A 21,741-nucleotide genomic window follows, 5' to 3' on the forward strand; every position below is an offset into this window, starting at 1 on the left:
GTTACTGTAAATGAAATTTCATGGCAATTATCTGTAATTTGTTACCGTGTTACGCTGTAACCTATATATTGACTATACATATCATAGCTCTTAGTAGGAAACATTATGAAGGCCATTTATTGTAGTCAGGGCAAGCTGAGAAAACATTCATCAATCAGTATATTAACCAATTACGTGGCGGCTGCTGCTATTAGTGATACTTTAATTGGTGCCTTCCAACTATATATGTTCTTCAGTTACGTCACTAGCTTCAAATACAATGGCCCTCATTCCGAGTAGATCGCTCGCTAGCTATTTTTTGCAGAGCAGCGATCAGATAGTCGCCACCTCTAGGGGAGTGTATTTCGCTTTGCAAGTGTGCGAACGCTTGTGCAGCTGAGCGGGACGAAAACGTTTTTAGCAGCATCTGAGTAGGTCTGAACTTACTCAGCCCTTGCCATCACTTCAGCCCGTCCGGTCCCGGAATTGATGTCAGACACCCGCCCTGCAAACGCTTAGACACGCCTGCGTTTTCCCTACCACTCCCAGAAAACGGTCAGTTGACACCCATAAATGCCTTCTTTCTGTCAATCTCCTTGCGATCGGCTGTGCGAATGGATTAGTCGCTAGAAGCCTTGCACAGCAACGATGCTGTTTGTACCCATATGACACGCGTGTGCATTGCGGTGCATATGCATGCGCAGTAGTAACCTGAGCGCTGCGAAAATCTGCAGTGTGCGATCAACTCGGAATGACCCCCAATATCTTTGCCAGTTTCACCAGCGTTCAGTACAAGATATTCTAGGCAAGCAAAATATAAGAGTGTAGGTGCCTGATTTAATGGTCATATGTGTCTGCTTAATTTTAGGAGGAACTACCAGTATTTGAAAATTTTCTTCAGAGAATTGCAAGAAAACCCCGGCCTGATCAATTTTACGGTCTAATGGGAAAGCGTAACAATGGTAAGTCTTGGCAGTGGTGAGACGTTATATGATTTATATTTACATGTGGGATTAATTGTCCCGTTTTTTAATTAGAGTGATCATGATTTATATTCTATTCAGTAGGCATAGAAGAAATATACATGTCTAGCTAGGTTCCATCTATTATCTCTCCTGTACCATGCGGCAGTGACTGTATGCCAAAGTGATTGTCTTCAGTTACAAAATAGATATAATTTACTCCAGTGCTTTTGGAAAAAAATTGTCTAATTAAAAAAGTTGATCACACATTTAATGAAGTAAATTCTTATATAACATGTTAAATACGTAATTATTGTTTTGGAAATAGGTGGCAGATTGACTCTGTACGTACTGTGCAATTTATAGGCCACCATTCATTAATCGTGTGAACGTAGCCTATCAAATGACTTCATGGTTTAATGATATCACTGATTCCCGGTGAATGGATAGGTAGCAGTCTCAGTGATGTCAATTGTTTCTAGCGAATGGATAGGCTGCAATCTTAGTGATGTCATAGGCTCCTAGTGAATAAATAGGCTGCATTCTCAGTGATGTCACTGGCTCCTAGTGAATGAATAGGCTGCATTCTCAGTGATGTCACTGGCTCCTAGTGAATGAATAGGCTGCATTCTCAGTGATGTCACTGGTTCCTAGTGAATGGATAAGCTGAATTGTCAGTGATGTCACTGGTTCTTAGTGAATGGATAAGTTATATTCTCAGTGATGTCAGTGGTTTTAGTGATCGAATAGGCTGCATTCTCAGTGATGTCACTGGCTCCTAGTGAATGAATAGGCTGTATTGTCAGTGATGTCACTGGTTATTAGTGAATTGATAAGTTATATTCTCAGTGATGTCACTGGATCCTAGTGAATGAATAGGCTGCATTGTCAGTGATGTCACTGACTCCTAGTGAATGAATAGGCTGCATTCCCAGTGATGTCACCGGTTCTAGTGAATGAATAGGCTGCATTGTCAGTGATGTCACCAATTCCTAGTGAACTGATAGGCTGCAAATAGATGCCATCAGCTAAAACTATGGCTTAAAGTATTGTATATTAACTTGTCTTATTTTTTTCATTCTAGGATATGGTCAGCTTTCCCGCAAAAGTAAGTTTGTGCTATGAAATTCTCTTACAAAGATACTCTTACATTTTCCCTTTTTTGTAGTTCTTCAGAAACCTTGTTCTTCTGTTGCTGCTTGTATACATTGTTATTGTGCGCTATCTCCCACCACCCCCTATTGTGTCTTTCTGCTTTAATGTATTTCTTATATATCTGCTGGTTTCCAACCCATTCCAATCCCCACATTATATTTGAGGTGAAATCTGACTACGTTTAATCAAATTCATTTTATCTGAACGGCAAGTCGGGAAGAAAATAAATAAGAGACACAACAGATGTACAATTAGAGGTGCTTTCAATTAATCCAGCAACCTTTGCATTGTATCATTATTTATGATTTACTTGAATTACTCTAATTACTGCCTAAGAAGAATAGCACTTTTATACAAGGAACATCATTTATAAGATCTAGTGCACAAGCAATCGATGCTGCGGTCTATGGGGGGTCATTCCGACCCGTTCGCACGCATCGGTTTATCGCTGTGGTGCGAACGGGTCCGGAATGCGCATGCACGGCGGCCGCAGTGCGTGTGCGCAATGTTGACAGGCGACAGGGGTCGCCGGGTTACGTCGCGTCTACCGAAGGAAGTGGTTGCAGAGCCGACCGCAAGGAAGATTGACAGGAAGAAGGCGGACCTGGGTGTCACTACAGCGTTTCCAGCCATTTTCAGGGAGTGGATTTGAAAACGCAGGCGTGCCCAGGAGAACGGAGGGCGGAGGAGTGACGTCAAAGCCGAGCCCATCATCGCTGGATCCATCGCACAGGGTAAGTAGGTATAGGCCTAGTCTTGTTTTGTGTGACATTTTTTTAGCTTAGCAGAGCTGCACAAGCGATCGCAGCCCTGCTAAGCTAAAATACTCTCCCCCATAAGCATGGGCTAGTTGATCGCAGCAGCAGCAAAAAGTTGCTGGCTGCGATCAACTCGGAATGACCACCTATAGCAACAAATCAGATTCCTTTTTTAAACTGTTCTAGAAAATCGACAGACTCTGATAGGTTGGTACAAGTTACATCAACTTTACTTAATTCTCCAGGTTAATATATTTGCCCCAGGAAACAGTGTACATTAACCACTTGCCTGGCAGCAAGTGCCTTATCTGATCTGGTCGCAAACAATGCATCCAGTCAGATACACAGTGTGGGCAGCTGCAGGAGGAGAAACTTCCAGCAGCTGCCGCTCTCAGAGGGACCTTCTGGTCCCTCTGCTTCCCTGCACCATCCCCCAGTGTCTGCCATGCCGCCGATCCTGATCAGTCAGCATGGCAGGACCTCCCACCCAGCGGCTGCAGACATTAGCAGCCGCTGCGGAAATGTATATTTATTCCCCCCCACCACCCTTCCCCAGTGTGTGCCTGGTGTCTGCTGCTGGGAAAATGAAAGTCACAATGGTTGTGATGTTCCGTTGGTGATGATTAAATGTTCCAATGTTTGAAAAACAATTTTTTTATAAATCTCAATATAATATATCTTTTTTTTTTCCTTGTTTTAAATAAATTCATTTTGGATAAGTTTATATACACCTAATTCACTCATAAAAAAGACCCTCAAAAATTTCCAAGCATTTTTTTGGAAGCATTTTTTTGTCAGTTAAGTGGTTAATAGAGACTGTCCTGCAAGGGGGCGCTAAGATTTTGTTTTTATTTCCACATGTAGGATTTGGGCAGATTTCTCGCAAACGTAAGTCAGAATATGTTCACTTTAGTATACAAATCAAAATCAGCGCAATCAGTGATTTATTGTCTGTGAATCCATAAGGTGTGATTACCTGTGTAATTTAGCTTTCCAACGCGAAGATGATAAGTAATCATTCACTGTCAAATTGTGGTAATTGTTTTCTGTATTATCGTATGTGGATTTATCATCAATACCCGATAGGCTATATATGTCTACAAATGTTCAGTACGTCTTAATGAGGCCATGGAAAGGAAATTGACAGCAAAAAATAAATAAAAAAAAATTGTAACAAAATCACCATTATTGGGCGTTTTTCTGCTTGTAAGTGGAGAGGCCTTTTTTTCAATCCGGGTGCTGGGATTAAAAATTCCCGGGATAACTGGCAATGGGTTGAAGACCCGTCCACCCCAGCCCACACAAATACTCACTATCGTGGGTGGGAGCCAGGCTCGCGAGCTGCAGGCAGCAAGGTGCGGTCCGGGTGGCATGGGTAGCTAGCGTCAGATTCACCATGGTGGATTCGAGGGCTCACAGTGGCGAGGTGCGGGCGACGAGGGTGGCTGGCGTCAGACTGCGCAGCGTGACCTCTGATAGAGGCAGGGGGAGCCAGCCAGCGTCTGAGCCTCCTGAGGACACTCAACACTGCCTGGCATTAAAAACACAATGGGGCAGGTAAATCCCGCAATCCCCGGGATTGGAGCTTCCTACTTGTAAGGTATCAGATATGCAAATTTCCTTTAGCATGTCATCCCACGTATCAGTGTATGTATATAGATGTATAAATATATATACTGTGTGTATGTATATATATATATATATATATATATATATATATATATATGTATATATAATATTTTAGAGAAATATATAGGGGTATATTCAATTAAAGTCGGATCCATTCTAACATGCATTTGTCGGAATGGATCCGACAACCGCCATTCAAATATCATCTCAATTCGACTTTTTCAAGTCGAATTGAGATAAAGGACCCAGAGGGGGAGAGGGGGGGGGTGAGCCGCGGGGAGATCAGCGGGGACAGCCGCCGGAGATCAGCGCTACAGTATTGCTGCAGGAATATGTCACATAGCCGCCCGACCTCACGACAGTGTCCACCGGCTCCAGCAAGCGTGCCCTCACTTGCTGGAGCCGGGTGGAAGCTGCCGTGAGCGGCGCGGCTGTGTGACATACTGCTGCAGCGCTACAGTAGCGCTGATCTCCTCTGGCTGCCCGCGGCTGTCCCCCATCTCCCTGCGGCTCCCCTCCTCTCCCCCTCTCGGGTCCCACATCTCAGTCTGACATTTATTTATGTTGGACTGAGATGGTTGAAAAGGGGGCCAAAACCTGTCGGTTATGGCCCCGTTTTCGACACAAGCACACGGATCGGCAGCTATTCCGCAGATCCACGTGCTTTTCGACAAGTCGAATGCCTCGACTTGTCAGAAAGCATTGAATAGGTCAAATCACGTTTCGACCTTAAAAAGTCGAAAACTGTCGTCTTTTCGACACCAATTGACTATACCCCGTAGAATAATTTTGTACATTCATTGATCATTACAGAACTGTATCATTTATATTATACTAGTTATGATGAAACAACATAACAGTAATGTCAATGACGGCGGCTGTGCACGCACGAACCGAGCAACACTTGAATTGCTCTGTTCGGCGTCATCTAGTAGCCGCCGGTGCACAAAACACTTGAATTTCCCCCCTTAGAGGTAAGGACAGAGTTAGCCCTTTATTATATTATTTTTTGAATATTGCATCTTGAGGGATTAGCTGTAGGATTAATATTATTGATATTTGGTGGGAATCAAATATTCACAATTGGGTCAAGAACTGAGAGTGTGAGTAAAGCTTTGGCGATTTAGTGACATCATCAATCTGCTCATAAAACTCAGGCCAGATGGAGACATTTAATCTGACTTGAAGGAGTGGTTGGCCCATCTGCACAAATCTGGCCATTTGGAGACCAGGTCCAATGATCAGAAATGATCAGATCACTAGTGCAGTTCCACTATATCTACATTACGGATTTTATAGAGAAGTAATAACTTATTATGAGGAAGTCTTATAAAATGTTTCCAAAATGAAAAGTGGAGTTGTTGCATATATCAGTCAACCAGATTCTAGCTTTCACTTACCTAGTACGTTCTCTAAAATAATAACTAGAATTTGATTGGTTGCTATAGGCAGCACTCTCCCTGAAAGAAACAACACCAGCAGCTACATCATTTAAAGACAGCTTCCAAATATAGGCCCCTATTTATCAAGCCTTGGAGAGTTCTAAATAGCACAGTGATAAAGTACCAACCAATCAGCTCCTAACTTCCATGTCACAGGCTGTATTTTCAAAAATGACAGTTGGGAGCTGATTGGTTGGTAGTTTATCTCTCTCACTCTGTCACTCTCCAAGGCTTAGAACATCTGCCCCTAAATCTTGTGCACTTATTTAAGGGCACACCTTATCTGTCATTATCTATTAAGGTCAAAACTGTGCAATAATGATAACTTTGTTGATAGGATCCACTTGACGATTTATGCTACTGAAAACCAATCAGCATGTCATGTATTTGATTACATTTGAATGCTCTGCTGTACAATACGTAATTACACTGCGGTGATAAGTGCCCTTTAAAAACTGATTTACTGTTTGTATATGTTTTATGTGCGTTGTGTCTGTATATGTTAATGTCTAAATAATACTGTACTGAAATTATTTGTTTTTAAGGGTACTATACATATCAAAAACAAAAATTTGAACGTAAGACTGAGATCAAAAAATATCAAGACAGTTGTGTGATCTTATATACAGTATAGTATAAGTGATCTAAAAAACAAACAAAATACACAATGGCCATTGTCCCTTTTTTCCAAGAGTAAATGTGAGGACACTTAGGAGCCCTATACATTTGCCTTTAAGCTCTATTATCTTTTATCTTAGTGATAAATGATTAATGCAGTATATTTACAGTGCATCCGGAAAGTATTCACAGCACTTCACTTTTTCCACATTTTGTTATGTTACAGCCGTATTCCAAAATTGAATAAATTCATTTTTTCCCCTCAAAATTCTACACACAATACCCCATAATGGCAACAAGAAAAAAGGTTTTTTTTTTTAGATTTTTGCAAATTTATTAAAAATAATAAATTAAGAAATCACATGTACATAAGTATTCACAGCCTTTGCCATGAAGCTCAAAATTGAGCTCAGGTGCATCCTGTTTCCACTGATCATCATTGAGATGTTCCTACAGCTTAATTGGAGTCCACCTGTGGTAAATCAGTTGATTGGACATGATTTGGAAAGGCACACACCTGTCTATATAAGGTCCCACACTTGACAGTACATGTCTGAGCACAAACCAAGCATGAAGTCAAAGGAATTGTCTGTAGACCTCCAAGACAGGATTGTCTTGAGGCACAAATCTGGGGAAGGGTACAAAAAAATATCTGCTGCTTTGAAGGTCCCAATGAGCACAGTGGTCTCCATCATCTGTAAATGGAAGAAGTTCGGAACCACCAAGAGTCTTCCTAGAGCTGGCCGGCCATCTAAACTGAGCGATCGGGGAGAAGGGCAATAGTCAGGGAGGTGGACAAGAACCTGATGGTCACTCTGTCAGAGCTACAGCATTCCTCTGTGGAGAGAGGGGAACCTTCCAGAAGGACAACCATCTCTGCAGCGATCCACCAATCAGGCCTGTATGGTAGAGTGGCCACACGGAAGCCATTCCTTAGTAAAAAGCACATGGCAGCCCGCCTGGAGTTTGCCAAAATGCTCCTGAAGGACACTCAGACTATGAGAAACAAAATTCTCTGATCTGATGAGACAAAGATTGAACTCTTTGGCGTGAATGCCAGGCGTCATGTTTGGAGGAAACTAGGCACCGCTCATCACCAGGCCAATACCATCCCTACAGTGAAGCATGGTGGTGGCAGCATCTTGGTGTGGGTATGTTTTTCAGCGGCAGGAACTGGGAGACTAGTCAGGATAGAGGGAAAGATTAATTCAGCAATGTACAGAGACATCCTGGATGAAAACCTGCTCCAGAGCGCTCTTGACCTCAGACTGAGGTGATGGTTCATCTTTCAGCAGGACAACGACCCTAAGCACACAGCCAAGATATCAAAGGAGTGGCTTCAGGACAACCCTGTGAATGTCCTTGAGTGGCCCAGCCAGAGCCTAGACTTGTCCTTGAGTGGCCCAGCCAAGCCAAAGCCCAGACTTGAATCCGGTTGAACATCTCTGGAGAGATCTGAAATGGCTGTGCACCGACGCTACCCATCCAACCTGATGGATCTTGAGAGGTGCTGCAAAGAGGAATGGGCGAAACTGCCCAAAGATAAGTGTGCCAAGCTTGTGGCATCATATTCAAAAAGACTTGAGGCTGTAATTGCTGCCAAAGGTGCATCAACAAAGTATCGAGCAAAGGCTGTGAATACTTATGTACATGTGATTTCTTAGTTTTTTAAAATTTTTAATAAATTAGCAAAAAAAAAAAAAAAAAAACTTTTTCAAGTTGTCATTATGGGGTATAGTGTGTAGAATTTTCAGGGACAAATTAATTTATTCCAGTATAGAATAAGGCTGTAACATAACAAAATGTGGAAAAAGTGAAGTGCTGTGAATACTTTCTGGATGCACTGTACTTTACAGTCCCAGCCTCTACTGTCTGGCAGTGAATTTTCATATAAAGAGGGGACTATAGAGTTATCCATGTTATAGGTTAGATGGGATGTGTTTAGCAGCCCGGCACATGGGATGGCGGTGGTCATGTGACCGACGCTAGAATCTCGACACTGCTCAGGAGACAGGTCCTGGGACACCAACGTTCCCGAAGGTAAGCATGGGGGGGGGGGGTAGGTTTATGGTCCAGGGAAGTGGTGGGGAGTATTAGGTTTAGGCATTAGAAGAGGGTTAGCATTAGGGGGGTGGTTAGCTGTAGCCACAACCCTCCGGAATTTAGCCCTAGCCACCACCCTTCTAGATTTAGCCCTAGCCGCCACCAAGGGAGGGTTAGCATTGGGAGGGGGATTAAGACACTTAACCCTCAAACCTGTCGGCATTCTAACATTTGGGATGCCAGGGTCGGTCATGTCACTGCAGGCATCCCGAATGCAGGCATGCTGTATTGCACCCAGGTTGGATGGTGTAGTTAGTGACCTGTGTCAGTGACTGGGCTAGCAGTAGTGAGGTCAGTGTGCAGACCTTGCAGAACCTATCTTGTTCCAGCAGATTCAGACTTTTCTGAGACAGGCATTGCGTGCTGAGCAGCATTGGAAGTGTGAAACGCGTTGGGTTTGTCACTGTATCACTTGAACACCAGCCCAAAGGCAAAAAAACTCTTTAAATTACTGTAAGTTTTATGTGGAATACTCTTCTCAAAACTGAAGTTTAAACCTTGGATGTAATTATTCTTTAAAATAATTATTCACAGTAATTAGGCCTGTGTAATTTAGTAAAATAAAAATACTATTTTGCCTCTGTTGACAAGTGATACGTCACATGGCTGCCGTTATTTATGTGAGCAAAAGTGCATACACACGGTGAGATGATTGCTATGCCCGATTTTGATTATGTGATATCCCTTGAACTTTGTACTAGATAGTTCACAAGATAGTCAAGATTGACTTGCCTGCATAGTCTATCTAGCCTTGTGATACCGACCCCGTGGGAGTGCGCCTCGGAATTGAATCGATATCACAAGCGGCATAATACCTTGCGATTTCCACTAACCTTCCGTCCGATTTTTACAGTAGTCAAAATCAAGAGAAGAAATCTCACCGTGTGTACACACCTTTAGTGGCATGTTTCCCTATCATAAATCACTAGTCCGTCTTTGTTTTACACCTGTTTATGATTTTCATGGCTAGCTTTTTTGCTTTTTTGTTATTAACCACAATGTGCAATCTGGTATAATCTGTTTGTTTTTAGTGATTTCCCGCTATGATCTCATGACGTAGAAACAGATACACCCTTAATCTCAAATCCCATTTTTAATAATTTACCCTAAAATACAAGCGGATTGAATATACAATATAAGAAAATCTGTAACATAATATGTATTTGATTGACATAAATGCATATGTCACATCTACCATACCATGACAGGACCCCGGATGTTTGACGGTGTATGTAAAATGAATTAACTCGTAGCTATTGGCCATTTTTTCATCTGATGCTGTTTGAGGCGTTAAAAGGTTCTAGTGCAGTATTAATCACTGTGGTTACAGATCAGGGCTATATAAATAATGGGGCAAATAGCTACAATGGAGCTACAATAAACTCTGGCCACACCCACATAGTACTGGCTACACCCATACAGCACAGTGGTCACAGCTCCTCCCCCTCTCAGCCCTTGATAATTTTCATCCTTAGGCCCATGTGGCACTTGTAATCCAGCCCTGGGTACCATTAGCAAGTATGATATTATTAAAATCCATCCCCTATAAGTTTTATTAGCAATATTTTAGGTTCTAGTACACTATAAGGGGCCCATTTATCAAAGTATATTTGCGGCTATATCTATGTGATTTTTTTTATTACTATGTGCTTAATTTACCAGGCTGATTATGTACAGGTATAGATACTTGTGTTATCTAGTCTATTCACTAAGAAACAGCACCTTCATTTTCTATATTTAGCTTAATATTTTAAGGCAAATGTGCATTGGTTGTGAATAAAATATTTGTATAACATAAATTATAATTTCATTATTAACGTACATAGTAATTTAGGGCCTAATTCAGAGTTGATCGCAGCAGCAAATTTATTAGCAGTTGGGCAAAACCATGTGCACTACAGCAGGGCCGGTTCTAGACCTCGTGGCGCCCAGGGCGGAAGTTTCCTTTGCGCCCGCCCTCCCCCAACAGGGAAAAGAGGGTTAGTGTGCGCCTGTGGCGCGTGGCAAAAAATAGGGATGTGGCTTGATGGGGAAGGGGTGTGGTCACAGATATGCCCCCTGTAGCTGTGACCCCTGTAGTTTTGCCCCCTCTACAGTTGTGCCCCCTGTAGCTGTGCCCCCAGTAATTTTGCCCCCAGTAGCTGTGCCCCCTGCAGCTGTGCCCACTGTAGCTGTGCCCTCAGTATTAATGCTCCTAGTAGCGCCACTTTCCAAAAAAATAAAATTAATAAATAAAAAATGACTCACCAGCCCCGCTCCTGCTTCCCGACTGCTGCTGCCCTCCATCTCCGTCCGCCGGCGCCGCTCCTCGGATCTATAGGAGAGACGTCATGACGTCTCTCCCATAGCACCGCACAGACACTAGAGGTCAATTATGACCGCTAGCATCTATAGCCGCTCCCGCAATACTGTGCAGTGCGCATGACGTCATACCGCACGGCACCAGTAGCGGATCTTGCCACGGCGGTGGCGGCGGCCTCGGGACAGCGACCTCCTGGGCAAAAATCCTGCTTGCCCTTGGCAAGATCCACTACTGCACTGCAGCGGGGCCAGATATAACATGTGCAAATCGTTCAAATCGTTCAGTGTGTATGCACCAATGATGAACGATGCGCGGCCCCATGCTCGTTCATCGTTGGTGCCCCATCGCTTATGCATGCAAGCCAATATGGACAATCTCGTCCATATTAGCTTGCACTGCTATAGAGCTGGTTGACGGGTGGAGTGAAGAAACTTCACTCCCCACATCACCTCCCCCCGCCGCCGGGTTGCCCTTCTGCCGTATCAGCCGTCGGCCAGCTCGGCAGCGGGTCGCCGAATCTGTAGGGCCCTTAAATTGCAGTGTAAAAATAAAGCAGCCAGTATTTACCCTGCACAGAAACAATATAACCCACCCAAATGTAACTCTCTCTGCACATGTTATATCTGCCCCACCAGCACTGCACATGGGGGATCATTCCGAGTTGATCGTAGCTGTGCTAAATTTAGCACAGCTACGATCATGTTCCCAGACATGCTGGGGGATGCCCAGCACAGGGCTAGCCCGCCCCGCATGTCTGTCCGCCCCCCCTCCCCGCACAAGTACAAAGGCATCGCACAGCGGCAATGCTTTTGTACTTGTTGAGTAACTCCCAGCCAGCGCAGCTACTGTGGCTGGCCGGGAGTTTCCTCGTCGCTGCGGCTGCGTGTGACATCACGCAGCCTCTGCGGCCCACCCCCTGCACTGTGCGGCCACGCCTGCGTTGGACGGACCGCGCTCCCAACACGGCAGCCAAACACCGCCGTGCAGCCCCCTCCCACCCAGCGACCGCCTCTGCCTATCAATCAGACAGCGGCGATCAGTAGGGAACGACGGCCTTCGGCCATCCGGCATGCGCCGGCACACTGTGGCGCCAGAGAATGCGCAGTTCCGACCCGATCACTGCGCTGCGAACAAGTCCAGCGAGCGATCGGGTCGAAATGACCCACATGGTTTTGACCAACTGCTAACAAATTTGCTGCTGCAATCAACTCTGAATTACTCCCTTAATACTATCCCCGACATATGTCAGGAGTTTAGATTAAATTTGTTTTCTATCAATTTAAATTCATCATATTTGTATTTTTAACTTGAAGAAAAAGAAAATCTTTGTTGAAATGTAGAAAAACACCGTCCTTCAAATGTATATTTTTTCAGGGTATAAATCAGATTCCTTTTATGGACTTATGGGCAAAAGATCTTTATTTCCTGGTACGTATCCCTCAAATACATCATTGTTGGGACATACATTTTATGAATGAAAGATTAAGAGACTGAGGGGCCCTTTTATCAACGAGTTTTAGCTATTTGAAACTAGTTGCATATGATAAATGGTGCTCCAGCCAATCAGCTCCTGTCATGTGTTTGAAAAATTACAGTTGGGAGCTGATTGGCTGGAGCATCTTTATCATATGCAACTAGTTTCAAATAGCTAAATCTCGTTGATAAGTGGGCCCCTGAATCTGATTTGCACAAAAGACTGACTGCAGTCGCATCTAGCAATTTGTAGAAAATTGCGTATATGTCGCGGGTTGCATGCAGGCCTTTGGGAATATACATGTGACTGAGAATCGTAGACATCTTGATAATTTCTCTGCAGCATTAAATTGCATTGTGGGCCTAATTCAGATTTGTACGTAAACCCATGGGGGTAAATTTACTAAGATGGGAGTTCTATTTAAGATGGGATGTTGCCCATAGCAACCAATCAGCTTCTACTTCTCATTTATCTAGCACCTTCTAGAAGATAATACCTGGAATCTGATTGGTTGCTATGGGCAACATCCCATCTTAAATAGAACTCCCATCTTAGTAAATTTACCCCATGGTCGGACTGGCCAACAGGGGTAGAAGGGAATCCCACTGGTGGGCCCCACTGCCTGAGGACCTACTCCCTCCTCTAGAGATTATGGGGTCTATTCATGAAGCAGTAAAAAGAGTAGAGAAGTGAGCCAGTGGAGAAGTTGACCATGGCAACCAAGCAGTGTGGAAGTAACATTTCTAAAGTGCATCCTATAAAATTATACAGAGCAGCTGATTGGTTGCCATGGGCAACTTCTGCACTGGCTCACTTCTCCACACATTTCACTGCATCATGAATAGACCTCAATGTTCCAGACTATGCACTTGAATTAAAACATTATACATTTGTTACTTATACTGCACAGGACCATGGTGGGATGTGGATCATCAAATCGACAGTGTCTAGGTCGACAATGTTTAGGTCGACCACTATAGGTCAACAGTCACTAGGTAGACAGGGTTTGAAGGTCGACAGGGTTTCTAGGTCGACAGGTCAAAAGGTCGACATGAGTTGTTTTTTTTGGGTGTCGTTTTCTGAGTACAGTGACCGGGAAGCCAAATGAGTGCACCGTGTCCCCTCGCATGGCTTGCGAGCTTCGGGCAAGGTGCCTCGCTCCACTACCGCTTCGCTCGGCACAGATTACCGTTCCAATCATAGTCCACGTGGATCGTTAAATATGAAAAAGTTAAAAAAAAATTCTTTTAAACCTCATGTCGACCTTTTGACCTATCGACCTAGCACATGTCGACCTAGAAACCCTGTTGACCTTCAAACCCTGTCGACCTAGTATCTGTCGACCTATAGTGGTCGACCTAAACATTGTCGACTTAGACAATATCGATCTTCAGACCGGATCCCCCATGGTGTACTCTCTTTCTCGCGGCAGTGCAATTCCTTGCAAAAATGAATTAGGCCATCTGCTCGCATCTGTAGTCTGGATTTAGTTGGCTTTAAGTACGTAGTGGGTTATTTATCAAAGCTTGGAGAGAAATTAACTGGGGAGAGATAAATGGGTCTATTAATGAAACAGTGATAAGTGTGGAGAAGTGAGCCTGTGGAGCAGTTGCCCATGGCAACCAATCAGCTGCTCCGTACAATTGTATAGTGTGCAAATTATAAATGTTACTTCAATGCTTATTGGTCGCCATTGGGCAACTTTTCCACTTGCTCACTTCTCCACAGTTTTCACTGGTTCATGAATAGACCCCATAGTGCTATTTTACAGTTGCGTTTGAAAAATGCCAGTTGGTGCTTTATCTCTGTCCACTTTATGTCTCCCCACGCTTTGATAAATACCTCCATAGTGTGCCTTATGCCTCAAAGATGTCATTGATTAGATACTGTAGGCTGCAAATTGGTTCTAGCTACAAAATGCTTGCTTCTAATATATATATAGGGGAAAAATACATTTGAAATAATTGTTGCAGGCGGTCCCGTGGAGCAGACTGAGCAGCTTCTACTAGTTAATAATGCTGGCTGAGTTATTTCGACTTTGTTATTTGAAGTGCGTACTGCTTGCACATTACAGGATATTGGGGGTAATTCCAAGTTGATCGCAGCAGGAAATTTTTTAGCAGTTGGGCAAAACCATGTGCACTGCAGGGGAGGCAGATATAACATGTGCAGAGAGAGTTAGATTTGGGTGGGTTATTTTGTTTCTGTGCAGGGTAAATACTGGCTGATTTATTTTTACACTGCAATTTAGATTGCAGATTGAACACACCCCACCCAAATCTAACTCTCACTGCACATGTTATATCTGCCTCCCCTGCAGTGCACATGGTTTTGCCCAACTGCTAAAAAATTTCCTGCTGCGATCAACTTGGAATTACCCCCATAGCTAATACTGATTAATGAATTACCCCATGAGAACTCCTTTTTAAAGCTTCAATCCAAATGATGACAAATTGCTAAACGGCTGCAGGGGAAATTATTGCTGACGAGCCAGTAAATACATTAAAGTTTGGGTGTTTGATGTTCACTTCTACAACTTATTGCTAAGGGGCAGTTTCAGCGCGTCATGTTGTAGAAAAAATCTCCGCACAAACGTGTCCAGTCAGGGAGTATAATTGTAGCCGGTTACTGACATAATTCAGCGTAAAGCATGTTCACTAATCTCCTAGGTCAGTATGTTTGCCGTCTTTCCAGATTGATAATAAATTGCATTATTTTTGCTTCAGTCACAATTATATACCTATTCTTATAGAAAGAAGAATGCATTAACTGTCTCCAATCTGCACATACATTGTTTCCTCCTAATTAACATACATGTTGACAAAATTAATGAGATATGAAACAATATAAAAGGGCACTATTATACACAGTCGAGTCACATTATTACGGCCACCTCCTACATTTGACGTTTGGCAGCGCGTAGCCTATGAAGTACGTCACATGTCGTGCGCTGGCTTGGTGGGTATATAAGGTGTGCGATAGGCCGTCTGCACATACATCACTCGTTGCTGTCATGGGTAAAAGGGCCGAGTTGCAAAAAGGGATGATTATGTTTCTGGAACAGCGCAGTTTGTGACCTGTTCGCGTGCTGCTGTGGTGGAGGTGTATCGTGACTGGACAAATGGCATAATTGCAAATAACTGACGTGGAAACTGCGGAGCACCACATGCCATTGATTTGAGAGGTGAACGCCGGCTACAAAGGTGCGTGAGGGCCGACCGACATGCTACAGTAGAGCAGCTCACCATCAAAATTAACCTGAGGCCTACCAGATGTTTGTCTAAAACTACAGTTCAGCCCGTCTAGCTGCTGTCCGTGCTGCACACGGCGGTTACTCTGGCTATAAGCTGCTGGTCGTAATGATGTGACTCCACCTTGTATAAGGAAAACAGACAAATTGTTTGTCATTGTGTAAAACTTGTTTCACACCTAAACGGCCCATGTCTGTAGATGACTAACTGGGGCAATAGATTCTGTGGAATTGGGCTCACACTGTGGAACATCAACCACATCATTACAAGCTACAAGGATCTATACCTGGCTGTATCCGTGCAATTAAAATGCCGGTTTTAAAATTCCCAAGCTAGACTTGAAAGTCGGTGGTGCTGCTCAGACGACGTAGCAAAAATTCCACAAAGAGCGGACGTATGAGGGCTTTATAAGTAGACTGCAATTGTGTATATGAAATAAATGCACCTTCTTTCTAGGATTATTTTACCGTACGTACGGATATCACCACTTTGTACTATTTCTCTGTGATTTGTGTGTAGTGATCTCTCTACTTCTGAGAATTTTTGCTTCGTATCTATATGATAATGCTGACCCCTGACGGAAACTGCTCCATGGCGGTGCATGCCGCACACTTTTATTACTTAGCTTAGGTGTAGTACACTGGTTATGCATAGTATAGGGGTTTTTGCTACTAGGGTGGAGCCATTTAGAATCTTACTAGGTCACATGACCACTTGGTAGGAACAAAATGCAAAGCTAAACAGGGGTGTGGCTTATGATATAAAAATGTAAACAAATGCCCAGAATTAATATTACTTTTACCTCCATATATTTACAGTGGAGGATATTTTCTTTGCTATTTTATAATGAAGAACTGTTGTTTCTGCCAATGATACTAATACAATTATTTGCATTTTTTCCTTAAAGTTTAAAGGCGCATGTAGTTTATTAGGGTCCCTGGTACTTAGGGTACCCGTTAACCGCTAACCTTTGTTGAGTAACATACCCTGTTGTAGATACTGTGCTACAGTGTTTGCATTGTAGCAGCTCCTTGGCTCGAGTTTGATTAATTGTACCCATAGTTATTGTTCTACTGTAAGTATTGTTTCTATTTTCCTCAAATCATTTTTATACTTTTACATATTTAGGGAGACAGTGGGGCTGAGAGTGCATGGGGTGTAGACACCAACATGGCACTGGCCACACCCACACAAACTAGCCACACCCACATGACACTGGTCACACCCCCTCTGCTTCCCTTCCACTTGATCATGTGGCCATTAATCCGTCTCTGGTTGCAGGAAAGGATTACAAAGGAAAATCTGAACTCAAATACTTATCTTGTTATAGTCCTAGTTTGGGCAGAACAGTCCAGATTTGGTTATGGCCTAAGAGGTGTGGCAACAGCAACATGGAGACGTAGTTTTAGTACCTGAAGTTGGAGTTTATTTTGTCCTTATGTTGTGTTTCAAGTGTTGGGGAGGTAAAAAATAAAGTAAACTATATCATGTAGTACAACAAAAAGAAAATTGGGAAATTCCAGGCTGCCAGCTGCACATAGATTGATAAACGAAGAACTTAGTATTATTTTTTTAGTAAGTTATGTTTCTTTCCTGTTGCAGATAATCACATTCTCATATTCTGGTTTTTCTGTCTCTTTTTCAAGTGTTTTTCTCCGTACAAATGTCTTTCTGGCCTCTCTGTTGCAATTCTAAATGCATTTATTAGTTTCTGAACACTGAGAGGGATGTACAGTAAGATTATCCAAAATGTAATATGCTATCTATATGACATGTAAATAATACTGAAGAAATGCACATTAGCGCCAGCCTTTTTGGGAGAGTCATTATTATATTATTCTATTTTTTCCTGTGCCCCTTTTCCTGGCATTGCTTTTGTAAGTTATATCTGAGAAAAGCAAGATGTAAATCTTGGCAAAAGATAAAGTGGAAAGGAATTAAGGGGGAGATATACTAAGCCTAAACTCCTAACTACGATGCTACAGACTGTGGGGGACATTTACTAAGCAGTGATGAGAGTGGAGAAGTGAGCCAGTGGAGAAGTCCCCATGGCAACCAATCAGCACGGTAACATCTATAATTTGCATACTATAAAATGAGAAAGAGTTGTTGATTGGTTGATGGGGCAACTTCTCCACTGGCTCACTTCTCTGCTCTTATCACTGCTTAGTAAATGTCCCCCCTGTGTTTGAAAGTTACAGCTAGGGGCAGGGACGTCTTAACAGCAGTGTAGGCCCCTGGGCATAGCAATACACTGGGGCCCCTACCCATCCTCCAGCAATTGGGGTGGGGGGGTGCTATCAGTGACAGCTTTGATGTCCTTCGTTGGTAGGTAGCATACTATCTTCCAGTCAGCATGTAGGCCCTAGAGCAGAATTTTCTGCTAATTACTCCTTTACTGCACAGATGGTGGGAGGTAGGGTGGGAGGGAGAGCACTAAACTGTAGAAGGGGGCATTGGGCTGAATGTAGAAGCCCTGGTACATGACTTCCAGGGTGGTAGGGGGGTGTTTAATACGCAGGGGAGGGGTGGATACTGGATAGTGGAGTGGGCTTAATATTCATGATTTTCCAGTGGGAGGACAGCTTGCAGTTCCTGAAAATAGATTTCTTAGCTTTCAATAGAATAAAAAAAAGTAGAGAGCCCACCTTTCAGGAGGTATTGGAGACTTGGGGGTCAGAGTTCAGGAACCAGAGCAAGCCACTGACAAAAATATAAAACTGCGTACCAGGCGTGTGGAGCTGGAGCAGGGACCAGCTGCTGGAAGGCTGATAGCTCTGGTTCTGGGCATAGTAGAGACAAGCTGCAAGTGTCCACCAAAAGGAAAGAGTCCCAGCTTTTGGAGTATACCCTCAGAAAAGCTCTAAGTCAGACAGAACCTGAGATATCTGTCTGGAAAAAGCAATTAACAGGCTTGGATGGGGACCACTGCTTTGAAGTCGGATATCTCCGGTTCCCCAGGGCCGATTTAAAAAAATCTGGGACCCTCAGCTATCATCCTGCCCATTGAGCCCATATGAAAAGATGGCCCTGGCTAGGAGCTGCTTGATTGGATGGTAGATTATCTCTATCAACTTAATTACTCTCCAAAGGGCATAGTTATCACAATTATTTGCACTGATATAATGTGAAAAGGGGTGTTTTCACACCCGTTTACCATTATTTTAGTATCATCTGAATGTATTAAAGGGCTTTTAGAGCAGTTTTCGGGGAAAAACGACTCCAAGACCTTTAATTAAGTAAGCAGATCACTTTTTTTCATTCTTGAGTTGTAATGGGAAATGTGATCTGGCAGAAGTTACTAAGGGGAATTGTGAAAAAATGCTGAGTAGGGAGCCCTGCACTAATAACGATATCTGGAGATGGCGTTAAGCAGGGTGTCCCTCACCTGCTGCTTCTCTGGTCTGACAGGCAGAGAAGAGCTTGGAGCTGGCCCATGTTATTAGCTTTGTGTTCTATATAGACCACAAGCTGATGAGTGTAAAAAAAACAAATACTCACCTGCACCCAAGGGTCTGGTGATCGGTGAGTCTTCCCTCCGGTCAGATGGTCGCTAGGCTCATGCTCTTTGACCCCGTCAGCTCTGCTGTAAACCAGCATCTCACGTTACAGAATATAACATGCCAGTTTACAGCACAGCTGATGGGGGTCACAGAACAGGAGCCCGGCAACCAGCTGACCAGGGGGAGAATCACGATCACTGGGTTGGTAAGTGTACGGTAAGTCAGTGGCGTCACAACGTGGGTGCGGGGGGTGCGGCCCGCACCCGGGTGTTACCCTCTGAGGAAGCCACGCCCCCTTCTGTGAAGCCACACCCCCTTCTGTGAAGCAACTCCCACTTCCATGAAGCCACACACCCTCTTCAAACCCCCCCCCCCCCCCCGGGTGTTATAAAAGTAAGTGACGCCTCTGCGGTAAGTACCCAGTGGCAGTGCATGTGCTGAGACACTCTCACTGTTTTTTTTCCAAAGTGTATAGGGGATATGCGCAGGGACAGAGCTTTCTCGGAAGCTCTGTTCCTGCATGCAATAACTGAGTAACTGAGACATCCCTTCGATGTATTTAGTTATCACATTGCATATTGAGGCAAATTTATCACATCCCATTTGCAGCTGAGATGAGGGTTGTAATAAATATGCCCACAAGGATTAGCAAATTGGCCCCTTTGTAGCAACCAATCAGCTCCTATCATTTTTCAAACACAGCCTGTAAAATGACAGGAGCTGACTGGTTGGTATTTTATTTCTCCACTTGATCATTCTCAAAATCTTAGTACATCTCCCCCACAGTACCAGCCAATCAGCTCCTAACTGCCATGCTACAGGCTATGTTTGAAAAATAACAGGTGCTGATTGGTATTTTATCTCTCTCTACTTTAGCACTCTCCAAGGCTTACTGCATCTCCCTCTTAATCTCTCTCCACTTTATCTCTCACCGAGATTTGATATACCTCACCCAAAATGTGGTACTGTAAACGATGATGAAACAAGGGGCAGGCTTTTGCCCTGGAAAGCCTGATGCTCTACGCCTGTAGGCCATTTCACCTTTGGTTAATCAAAATATTGAAATGCTGGTGTTATGAGTCTATAGTATTTATGTTTAACTACAAATCTATTCTATTTTCTTATTAGGATCTTCAGAAAGGAACACGATAAATAATTACGAAAGAAGACGCAAATGAGAACCCCCAACTGTTACCTTGGTCAAACTTCATTCACTGAAACAGAAGATGAAGTATAATATATAAATATCCAGCGTACAATGAATACTTATTTGTTTTAAAATTGATTGTTTTAGCTTGTATTTTTCCAAAAAGTTATTATTTTTAATAGTGTGGCAATGATACTTGTAATATAAGTGTGCTGTGGTTCCCCGATTATGACTCTCTTCAAAATAATGCAGGAGGCGCAATGATAGAGAGGGCATCAGTTGAAAATGATCTCTCCCCCTATTTTTAGGGGTAACTGTCCGCTCTGTGAGTCTGCAGAAAGTTGTAGTCACAGGACCTCTACCCCGTTCACTAGGAGACCCACCGTTCTCGTCAGTGTCAGAAATACAGTTCAATGAGTTAATATTTCAATGTTTCAAAATAAATACAGACTATCTTGTACCTTTGTTATCAGGAATGAACCAGTATCATTGCAGCATGTTTATTTTATTTTATGAATGTGAATCCAAAGTCTCCATTTCATAGTTACGATTTTTTTCTGATAGCGGCACTTTAAATAAAAATAGTAGACTAAAGCTGAGGCTAAATAAGAATCCTGTTTTTTTTTCCTGATTGGCTGAGTGTGACAGCCTTTGTTACCGGGCAGATTAGTTGTTCTGGTTTGCGGTGTCAATCATTAATTTGAGCCAATTAGGGTCTCAAGGGGTGTGATTTGTTTATCCAGGGTATTTAAATGGGGGCTGTTGTTGCGGACAACTTCTTTGGTGATTTGAAGTCCCGTCCATGACCTTGTTTGTCTCTGCTTTGTTTTTGTTTCCTTACTTTTTTTTTCCAATTTTAGTAGAGGCGCAGCATGGCAGGAGAGCGCTGCATTTCAGTGGCTTTCTGTGGCGCAAGAGACCGTTGCGGGGCACATACCCTCTATTTTGTTTGGAGAGTTTGTGCTGCTTGGTACGGGGGACCCGGGAGCTTCTAGTGCGGGAGTGCTCGGACTGTGCCTGCGAGTCTCTACGCTATAAGTACATCAGTAGGGGGGACGTTGTAGTCGTCCCCTATGGTTTTTACATCTGGTAAGGCTAAAACTGAGATTGCAGCGCCTCCTGGCCACCTTTCCTCTCAGGTTAATTTATAATTGAATAAAAAGCTGTGACCTTTTAGCCAAGCTGTTTCTGTGTCTGTGTCCTTATTTCATTTAGATAAGTTATGGTTCGTTTTGGTTTAAGTTATTAGAAGGGTTTAAAGGGTTAATTAAGAATAAACCAATGGAGCTCTTAAAACCTTGTTATCAGTTTGTTCATTTTAAAACAACCAGTAAGCTTACATTTATACATATAGGGGGTCATTCTGAGTTGATCGCTAGCTGCATGAGGCAAAAAAAGTCACTTCTGCGCATGTGTAT

General features: G+C 43.3%; 1 protein-coding gene across 4 annotated transcripts in view; it reads left to right on the plus strand.

Moving 5' to 3' along the window:
• TAC1 (tachykinin precursor 1) overlaps positions 1-21,504 on the plus strand; it is a 62,020-nt gene extending 40,516 nt beyond the window's left edge. For 2 of the 4 annotated variants that reach the window (XM_063921343.1, XM_063921345.1), the window contains 5 exons: positions 848-941; positions 2,026-2,049; positions 3,719-3,742; positions 12,323-12,376; positions 20,305-21,504. In XM_063921343.1, the coding sequence (XP_063777413.1) occupies positions 848-941; positions 2,026-2,049; positions 3,719-3,742; positions 12,323-12,376; positions 20,305-20,354 (246 nt within the window). In that variant the 3' untranslated portion in view covers positions 20,355-21,504. The remainder of the gene's footprint in view (positions 1-847; positions 942-2,025; positions 2,050-3,718; positions 3,743-12,322; positions 12,377-20,304) is intronic. The other 2 variants (XM_063921346.1, XM_063921344.1) reach the window with 2 other exon arrangements.
• The last annotated feature ends 237 nt before the right edge of the window (positions 21,505-21,741 follow it).

Source organism: Pseudophryne corroboree, chromosome 5 (assembly GCF_028390025.1).
Source record: "Pseudophryne corroboree isolate aPseCor3 chromosome 5, aPseCor3.hap2, whole genome shotgun sequence".
NCBI classification, from domain to species: Eukaryota; Metazoa; Chordata; class Amphibia; order Anura; family Myobatrachidae; genus Pseudophryne; species Pseudophryne corroboree.